A 10,613-nucleotide genomic window follows, 5' to 3' on the forward strand; every position below is an offset into this window, starting at 1 on the left:
TCTTTTAAACTAGCATCGTATTGTAGCCCCATGACGAATAAAAAGGGTCGGTTTCAAGGTTTAACCCCAATCGGCTAACGTGGATATCATTTACAAACACGAATATATATTTGAATTTGATTTTTTGTACGTAGCTTTGATTGTATGTAATAAATATTTGAAATTATAAATGTTTGAGCTATTTTAAACTCAAAGTTTAAAATGTAAAAGCGATAAAAATCTAGGGAGTTTATTTTACACACATACGGCTGCTAATTATCTTGGCCGAATTCGCTACAGGCCCCGCGCTGGCTTAAACCTTAAAGTTGACAGTTTATTATGACAAATTTAGGGAAAATGAAATTATTCATTTGTAAACAACCAAATGGATATTGAAGAATTAGCAAATATTGCTTGTTTGTTGCTACTGACAGAAAAATCGAGGAGGAAGTATGAAATGATGCCAAACAAATACTGCAGTTTCAGAAACAGCGCCTGCAGTTTCAGAAACAGCGCTCTTTCCGAAAAATCTGCCGTGAGCTTATGGTGTGAATATTCTATGACGTATCCACCCTTTCCATAGAGGAAAATATGGATATTTCCACGTATCATTGTTGGTTAGCAAAGTAAATGAGATAGAGGTTTCATATGGAATAAATTATTACCATCCCATGATGGTAAGTTGACTTATAGCCCTTCGTCAAGTTGAATTACAGCCCGTCGTCAAGATAAATCGATACCTATTCGATAATTGTTACTTACGCCCCAGAAAAAAGTATCAAAAAGCGATTTTTTTTAATATAGGGAGAAGAGAAAATTATCTAATTAGCTAATTGTTTTCTAGAGGGATGTTTATGTAAGATGGGTTTTAGAAGGGATTTCTTTTTGAGTGATATCAACTCATTGTGTGTGATAATAGCTCAAAATTTTGCCATTTCCTATCGCTTGCTGTTTGTTTGATAAAGGGGTTGTAAGATAACCGCAAAAATACCAAGATCGACGAGGTATGGTTTGAGAAAGGGCGATGAAGGGATTGTCGAGGTAGGATACTGAAAATAAATACTTGAATCTTAGATAGTATAAGTGTTCTGTACAGAAAACAGAACAATTTTAATGATGAGGCTTATAACAGTCTCTTGAAATCACCAAATGAAAAATAATTTGGTCAAATGGTCTAATATATCGACGACTCCTTAGAATGTTATAATGTGATTTGAATTTCGATTAGAGGATCATTCAAAACTTATAGTGATGAAAATATTGAAAATTTTATGTAAATTTGTAAATTTTCTATCGAAAGTTTTATAAATATGAATTAAATCAGGCAAAAATTAACTCCTGGTCGCTGGGCTGTCCGATGCATATTGTTAGGCCACCTAGATTTCCAGATCTTAGCTGTTGTGACATTTGTTATAATGGAAATTGAATTTTATTGATTTCGCCTCTAGAATATATGGTTGACTTGTATAATAAATTTGCAATAATTTTTATATTAAATATTAAATATTCTTTTTGTTTTTCTAAAAACATTACGACATTAAAATGGATTTAAATGTATAAAAACGATGCAATCAAAAGCGAAGTAATCAAACTAATGTTTGAATTAAAAAAATCTTTTGAAAAACAAAAAAATGTAGTACTTTTCATTAATTCAAAACGTATCCTTACCGGTACCATAAATGCATCTAAAAGAGCTCACAATTTAAAAAGAAAATACCATGTTGATAGATAAAAAAAAATAAAACATACCTCCCTAAACAATTTCACTAAAAAAATGAATTAATGAAAATTATTTCACCAAACACTAAACTTGGTAGCTGGAGAATGAGCGTGCAGCCTTGACGGCCGAAGAAAAGCAATTGTCTTTGGACTACAACAAGAAACTGCAAACTACCATTGAAGATGCGCGATGAATATATGCTAGTTCTTTGCGGAGTCAATGTCATCACTCAAGTTTTAGAGTTATCTAGTTTTCACGATTCCGAACAGTTCGTTTTAGTCTTTCAAATAAATGTTGTACTTCGTGATTCTGAAACGGTTATTCAAATTTGCTTCTATGTCGATTTATTTTAGAAAAAAAATTATTGAATAGGCAATATTCTTCTTTCACTCTTCATTAGTTTTTCTAATCGTTTACAGAGACGGCTTAAGGTAATAAGTTAACTAAATCAATTCTTATCAACTTCGAAACTAGTAAAAAATAGTAGTCAAATATCGGTTTATGAGGATTAATATTTTTAGTTGTGTATTTTTTTGTATTAATCACGTGATGTTTTTTGGAGTTTTATGTTACCCTTCTTCCCACGTGGTGAAGCTTTACACTTTAGATATTCTTAAAAAATTTCAAAATATCTTTAAATGCAGACATAATATAATTTAATTTTGAAAAATTTAGCACAACCAACCCCCTATGATATTTCGGGATTTTATCAGGGCCCCCTCCTCTTACGGTAATCATAACTTTAAAATTTGAAAGACATTGATGGTTTTTCTACGAATTTAAACGTCGATTTTTTTATGGTTCCTCATTTTGCTGATACAAATTGAAAAATATATTTTAATATAAACAAAAACTTGGAAACGGACTTTATATATACAGTGATTTTGTTTATACTGGAAAGAAATGAAAAACGGGATGTTAATAACTGATTTCAACCATTATTTTAACGTCAAATAATTTTTTCACGGTCAAAAATTGAGCTTGGAATTATTTACAAACTGGACCATGATTTCTGAGGTATTAGAACCTTCTTTGGTACGATTATTATCAATTTCCAGTTCCATCTACTATGATATTTCGATGGAAAAATCACCTTACATTTTAGGATATATTAGATTTTTATTATCATTAAGAAATCGAGGCACCCTCCTTGCGAATAGATTTTTCATATGCAACTATACATCTAAATTATATTCAAATATCTTCCGTAGAAAATTGTGTTTATTTAAAAATGAAAACGATCATTTTTTGGCTTATTTTCAAATAAACTGTAGGTCTCTAAAACAAAGACAAAAACTGAGCTCAAATCATATGCAAATGCAATTATCTATATAATATTCTTTAGGTTATTAGAAAACATATCAAAAACACTAATTTTATTGCTTGAATTTTTATTATTCACTTATCGAATTTATATATTATATGTTTGTTTGTATTTAAACAAAATTATAAATTTTTTTGTTTAGTATAGTTATATACTAATAATAATTAATAGATTTGAAGTAATTTTAAAAGAATCTAGGGCATTCAGAGACGTAATTCTGTTGTTAAGTATTTAAGATACGGACGACTTGTGCTGATCAACTACTTTTTACAGTTAGAATCAAAACTTTGGCTAGTCCATGTCTCCGGTGCTCGGCCTTGACCGAAGGACCATGTCATGGCGATGCTGCGGTTATAACTGTGCAACAAGAGTAGTTGTTCGAGACAAGACATAGAGAGATTTGTATACAGGGAGCTAAGAAAGGGTGTCAATCGTCTAATAAAATGTGTAAATGGGTCATATCATTGAATTCGTACGCAAATAAATTTCTACTAGATTTTTTTTATAATTTTTATTCAAGCAATATAAAACAATCATATTTCAATAGGAAGTTGTTGAAAGCTTGTTGAGGAATTGTTCAGAATAGATATATTCAAACATTGAATAAATAACAATGTTTATCATAAAATCTGGCTTATTGTAAAAAAAATTTTTTGGAATAAGTAAATACTAGTAAATCTTCTAGTGGTTGCTCGTGAATTATATAAAATGAAGTACTCATTTTTCTAAAGAAAGTATGTATATGACTTTTTTTGTCTTTTGTATTGATAAGTCTACCAATACGTCTTTTAGACAAATTTTAATTCATTAGGAGATTGAAAAAATGGTTCACATTCTACTATATACATGGATAATGTAGAAATAATATTCTAAATAGATTTTATAAGCTGAATAATATTTACTTTTAGTTTCCGCTTCAACTTGGGATAAGATTTCAAAGTTTCATCAAAATATTTTTGTGAAAATGCATAAGACATAAAATTTAGAGAAACAAATAATTTGACTACACAAAGGCTCAATATTCAGGCAAAAAGAGTCAAAACAAATAGATCTGCTCGTTGTTCAAAAAATTGTAACTGATTGCTGTCTTATTGATAATTAAAAAAAAAATAAAAACTGGTGTTATAAAACATGTAGATGAAAAAACAACAAAATAATAAAAGAAAAGAAGAAGTACCGTTAAAACAAGAAGCACTGAAAATGTGAGGTTAAGCAATATGGATTTTAAAAACAAAATGCTAGAATTTCAGTCTCGTTTTATAAAAACTAATGTTACAGCTATAAAAGTTGATAACGATGTTACATTAATTGGTGATTAATTTAAACTTTTGTTCAATATATAAATAGTTGTAGTAATTTTTTATTATTTTTAAGGAGTGGGAGCAACACTTAAAGTATTTTGTAACAAAAACAACGATTTAATCAATCAAGTTAATATAGATGGTACTAGAGGTGAACATATATTCGGAATAAAATTATTTACTAATAAAATTTTGTTACATGGAGGTCAGTTTTTATTACTTTTCCAAAGTAATGAGAATTATAACAATATAGAAGAAATACGTCGTTCCACTTATAAAGATTGGATTTTAGAATCCAAATTAATAGATAACGAAACAAAAATCGCTACAGTTTCCATGCAGAATAAATTACAAATATGGAATATAAATTTGGATTTATTAGAAACATACGAATGCGAGGAACATTGTATTTTGTACAGTACCCATATATGTTACCAAAAATTCGATGAGTTGGTTATCCTTTCTGGCACAGTGTTCAATGAAGTTCTCGTTTGGAAAATTAATAAACAAAAAGATTATAGTAGAGTATTAAAAAGACTCAAGAAACATGAAGTAATTATCCATTTGTGTTTTAGTTTTATATTTTGATACAATTATCATTTTCAGGGAGTAATTTTTTCCATTAATTTTAATCAGAAAAACGGTTTAATATGTTCTACTTCTGATGATAGATCAGCAATACTGTGGCAAGTGGGAAAACAAGATCTTAATATTGAACTGAATGAGAAAGTTCCTAATATTTTTCCAGTGTGTCATGTATATGGACATTTATCACGAATCTTTCGATGTTTAGTTATCAATAAATATTTTGTTACTGCTGGAGAAGATTCTATAATAAATATTTGGAATTTAGATGGAACACTTTTCAGAAAAGTTGAAGCTAATCAAAATAGTCCTATATGGGCTTTAGATTTTGATGCAAAGAGACAAATATTAGTTTCAGGATCAGGAAATGGAGGTGTCTATGCTTTTCCTTTGAATTTTGATGTTAAAGAACAACAAATTTGTCTTCCAAACAATGAAAAGCCTAAATTAGTGGGTATATTAGCTTCAAATAATCTATTATTTTTCTCTGAAAAAGCAGTTTTATATTTATATGGTATACAAGGATGGAACATGATCAAATGTTTTGAAGATTTGAAAAGTTATGTTTTATTAAAAGTTTCAAGATGCCGTAAATTAGTAGCTCTAGCTGGTTAGTATGTGTTTAATGCATGCATGTATAGATGAGAAAAAAACTCATTATCACACCAAAGCTTCATTCTTGGACCATCTACATCTTGGTCTCCAGTTACAGTATTGTAATATTTGGAATAACTTCAAGGAGGTGTTTCAATGGATTTTGTAAATAGGTGATCCAGAGTTTCTTCCGCTTCCCCACAGAGTCAGTTTCTCTTTAACATTTCATTAGATGCTTCCTGAGGTGGCAGTATCTTGTAACTAACTAGTTAGAATATTTTCAGTGTCCAGTATTTGTTCTATCTCACAGTTTTGAAATTCTAAATGAAATATATTGATAAGAGAAAAACCTATTATCACACCAAAGCTGTTGTTTTTCCTGGGATATCTACATCTTGCCCTCCAGCTCCACTATTCTTATGAACTCCAATATCTGCGACATTTTGTACCAAGTTGATCCAGAGTTTTCTGCTCTTTCCCAGAGAATCTGAACGTGTTATTTTCTCTTGGACACAGTGTCATTAGATGCTTCCGGGTGGCAGTATCTTGTAACTATCCAGTATTTTTTCTATTTCTCAGTTTAAAAGTTCCAAAGAAAAGGACATTGTACCCGTATCAAAAATACCTTGATATTTAATACTGTATTTTTAGGTTCCTCTCTACTCATTTTATTTTTAAAATTGAAAAGAAAATTTTTGGAGTGATCCCATCCTGGAAGGACCTTTTTCCTCTTGAGATTCTATCTTTTAGGTATATACAACACAGAAAGTTTGTCAGCTTTTGACTTCTGGCAAGTATATTGACCTCATCATTTCTCTTGACTCCTAAAGTATTTCCAAGTTCTCTTCCAGTAATTTCAGTCTTAAACTCATAAATAAAAATTGTTGGAATTATGTATTTAGTTTGGAAGAATCTACGTTGGTAATTTCTGAGGTACATTTTTTTAAATAATACAGAAAGTTTATGAACCAGTGAAAAGCTTTTGACAAGTATATTGACCTCCTCTTTTCTCTTGACTTCTGTAGGACAAGGTACCCAGACTAAAAAGACTTTATAGCTGCATTAATGTCAGAAGTTACCAGTCATTTTATTTCCAAAAACTTCCAAATGAAATTTTTGAAGTTATCAATGAATCTACAAGGGTAGTTCTTTTTCAGATACCTACTTTTCTTTTTCGAAACTCTTTTAGGTACTTTTTTGTATATATTACACGAAGTTTGTAGGCCAGTAAAAGGCTTTTGGCTTATGGAAAGTATATTGACCTTCTCTTTTCTCTTGATTCCTGAAGGACAGGGAACCTAGACCAAAAAGACTTTATTGTGTTATTTGAAGTTTAGAAACTATGATGTGGAAACTCCAGATTATTTTCCACTCATTTTACTTTTAATATTCCAAAGAAAGAAATTTTTTGAAGTAATCTGGGACTGGAAGAATCTATTAAGGTAATTCTCTTTTAGATAGTTTTTCCTCTTGAAACTCATTCTTTTAGGTATATTTTCCTATACCATAATTTGGTGGTTAGTAAAAGACTTTTGGCTTTTGGGAAGTAAATTGACCTCCTGGTTTCTCTTGATTCCTAAAGGACAAGGAACATGGACCAAAAAGACCTTATTGTGTTATTTGAAGCTTTATCCTCGAGTCGCAATTCTAATAGTATGTTTCTGACTGGAAAAAGCTTGTATAGGATCTTTACCATGTTGTGTCATCCATTATTTGAAAATATAATGTTGAATAATTATTATCTACAAAAAATATTGTAGTTCGCAATAACAGATATGTTTTTTCAGGTTTCAATGGACAAATATATATTTTCAAAGAATATAGTAATAGTCTAAATGAAATTTCTCGATATCAATCAGTGGATCATTCCAGAATAACATCTGTCCATTGGTTAACTTGTGATTTAGTTCTGATACGTCAAGATGGGGGAAAACTAACACTACTGTGCTTGAAACCCCCTTTAATGAAGTTAGTTTCGATTTTCATGCTACCAAAAGGTTCCCAGAGATGCAGTACCACAGCTACGATATTTCAAAATGATATCATCGTAGGTGATAGAAAAGGAGGTTTACATAGATTCGAAATAGGGAAATTGCATCCTGTTCAAACGATACCAAAAGTTCATAGTCACTTAGGGGTTACAAATTTGGTTAACAATGAGGATATTTTAATTTCGTTGGGTAGAAATGGGGTTATAAAAACATTTTATAAAAATAAATTTGATTTAATTTTAGTAACAGCAGATAAAGTTCCTTATTCTTGGTTATTAGACGTAATCAATGAACTTGTGATAGCATTTTCTGGTAATAATTTTGTTGTATGGAATTACAAAACGAAAAGATTAGTATTTGAAAAAATATGTGGCGGAGGACATAGATCGTGGGATTTTTATACATCTGATATACAAAGTATATTTTTGTATATAAAAGATAAATTTATATATAAAGTGCAATTAGATTTTGATGTTTATAAATCTATGGATATAATCGAACCGTTTCATTCGAATGAAATTAACACAATGACTGTTATTAAGACTAATTGTAATTACATTTTTATATCAGGCGGTGAAGACACTACTTTACGAATAACTACAACAAATTTACTATTAAACAGTTTTACTAATCTGGTAACTTTAAAATCCCATAAGTCCAGTATAAGAACCATTGTCGCCATGAAGTTAGACTCTCCTAGTAACTTGGAAAGATATTTAATTTTTTCTGCTGGTGGTAGGGCTCAAATAGTTTGTTGGACTTTGACTTTTCCCCCGGATATAGAAATAAAAAACTTGATGTGCAGGGAAAATTATTCGTATTACGAAAAAATTGAATCTGAAGAGTCTGAAAATAGAATTATGGATTTGTGTGCAATCAGGGTATCGAATACTGTGATATTATTTGCAGCTTGTTCGGATGGTTATATAAAAATTTTTTTAATAGATGATGATGTACATAAAATTGAATTATACAAAAATATTTTCTATAAATTAAAATGTATTTTTAGGTTATGTTGTATCAAAGTTTTAGATACGGACGTTTTAGTGAGTTTAGCTAGTGATGGTAAAATGGCTTTTTGGAAATTCTGTGATCTTTTTTCGGATAACGATGCGAAACCATTTAGAATTATATCGTTACACCAATCGGGCGTTAATACTGTATCCAATTTTCAAATAAACGGCGATACATTTTTATTTTTAACAGCCGGTGACGATTGTGTAGTAATTTTAACATTATTGACGTTCAAATTCGACAACCACGCATTAACTGTACATTTATTAGACAAATATTTGAGTTCTGGTGTTCATTGGGCACAAATAACTGGAAGTGTTATTTTAAAAAAATTTTTTCTAACGTGTTCGGTCGATCAAAGATTGGTTTTGTATAAATGGAACGTAACACGTGAACGTATATTTTGCGAGGCTATTTCTAAATATAATTCTTCTGTGGCGGACTTAAAGGGACTTATGTGTTATGGTGACGAAGATTTTGATGTTTTTATCTATGGATTAGGAGTAGAATTTCTAAAACTTGAATAAATAATAAAACATTATGAAGTTGTTTTTTTTAACCTTTCCACAAAGTAGGGAAGCCCAAGCGGATAGTACTTGATAAAACAAAACAAAAATTTTGGGGTTAAATATATTTATTTTTCATCGTCATTTCTTTTTGTTTTAAATCAACTTTATTTACCCCTCGTTCTCAAGCCCGAACGAGGGTTGTTAAACCACCCTGATGAGACGTAATAACGTCGCAACTAATTATTAGTTACAACCTCTCCTTGCAATTGAGAACCATTGGGGATGTTAATATCGACTAAAAGGTCCATTTACATCACGCTTTTCAGAGGGGTTGTAATTCAATATTCATCGAGGCATTAGCCAGGAAAGTAGTTGTTTTCTCTTTTGAAGAACGGCAGAATATATTTTCGAAATTATTTCAGAGGTGAATAGTAGAAATGTTTTATTTTGATAACACTTTACGCACCTCGTTTACTATCGGACTACGCTAGATTTCTACCTGACCAGTGGTCTACAGTTGGTAATAAGGATGGCGCCAGTTAGCGTTCACTGAGGAATCTTTCGGTTCTCAAGCCCGAACGAGGGTTGTTAAACTACTCTGATGAGACGTAATAACGTCGAAACTAGATGTTAATATCAACAAAAAAAGGTCGATTGACATCACGCTCTTCAGAGGAGTTGTAATTCAATATTTGTTGAGGCATTAGCCAGGAAAGTAGTTGTTTTCTCCTTTAAAGAACGGCATAATATATTTTCGAAATTATTCCAGAGGTGAATAGTAGAAATCGTTTACTTCAATATTTTGGTAATGTCCAGTTACTATGGTATTTTAAAAATTCAGCGAATTCGGGTGGCGTCTTTTGCATTTTTTGTAAATGGCGGAACTCGTTTGATGTTTATTCGTATATAATTTTTTTCCTATCAAGCGGTTTATTTACAGTGTTTCGTCTAAATAATTTCTAGGTGTCTATTTATTTTTTTTTGTTCTAGAATTTGATTTAGGTATATAAATGTTATATTTAAACGCAATTAGTTAGTTTTATATAAATAGAACAGAACGAATTAACAAAGTAATTTACTGACAAGTGAATTATTATAAGTTTAAGGTAGTTATAGCATGTAAATAAATTGAGAACGTAAAAAATTGTTATTTGTTCACCCCACGAACAAAAAGAGTGTAAATGAATACGAAAAACATCACATTCTAAAATAAACTAATTTTAGAGACCTAAAATCAAGAGCATTTAGAAGCATGGAGTATATATAGATCTAGATAGGAATGTATATTTTTCCCTAAAATTACAATAATGTGTAAAATATCCATAATGAAATTAAAGTAAACCTATAAAAAATTAGATATTGATCATTTGGTATAACCTTGGTAAAATTTTGAAAATAAATCAATAAAACTTCTGTTCTTTTCGACTTTTTTGTATAAAAAGAACCATTGTGGCAATCGCTCTATGTTTATCAACCCTCTGATTCTCCGTTATCGATTATCGTCATCCCGAAAACTAAAATTTGTTCCCTAACAGTTCCAGAACGTCTTTCTGTCTCCCTATGCTTCACTACTCGTTTATACCTTTTAGAATTTAC

At 30.3% G+C, this 10,613-nt stretch overlaps 1 protein-coding gene across 1 annotated transcript; it reads left to right on the forward strand.

The window, feature by feature from the left end:
* Positions 1-4,170: 4,170 nt before the first annotated feature.
* LOC130903979 (WD repeat-containing protein 6) lies at positions 4,171-9,049 on the forward strand. Its single transcript, XM_057816447.1, has 4 exons — positions 4,171-4,334; positions 4,398-4,876; positions 4,931-5,519; positions 7,291-9,049. Exons 1-4 carry the CDS (start codon positions 4,241-4,243, stop codon positions 9,033-9,035), a joined length of 2,907 nt encoding a protein of 968 aa, XP_057672430.1. The 5' UTR covers positions 4,171-4,240; the 3' UTR covers positions 9,036-9,049.
* Positions 9,050-10,613: the final 1,564 nt, after the last annotated feature.

The sequence above is a fragment of the Diorhabda carinulata genome, chromosome 2, assembly GCF_026250575.1.
Source record: "Diorhabda carinulata isolate Delta chromosome 2, icDioCari1.1, whole genome shotgun sequence".
In the NCBI taxonomy this organism is placed as follows: domain Eukaryota; kingdom Metazoa; phylum Arthropoda; class Insecta; order Coleoptera; family Chrysomelidae; genus Diorhabda; species Diorhabda carinulata.

What these genes read in the sequence shown, in the direction of transcription:
- LOC130903979 (XM_057816447.1), top strand. Translation starts at nt 4,241, where the DNA reads ATGGATTTTAAAAACAAAATGCTAGAATTTCAGTCTCGTTTTATAAAA. An exon ending in TAACGATGTTACATTAATTG is followed by an intron (nt 4,335 to 4,397) that starts GTGATTAATTTA and finishes ATTATTTTTAAG; the next exon opens with GAGTGGGAGCAACACTTAAA. An exon ending in TAAATTAGTAGCTCTAGCTG is followed by an intron (nt 5,520 to 7,290) that starts GTTAGTATGTGT and finishes ATGTTTTTTCAG; the next exon opens with GTTTCAATGGACAAATATAT.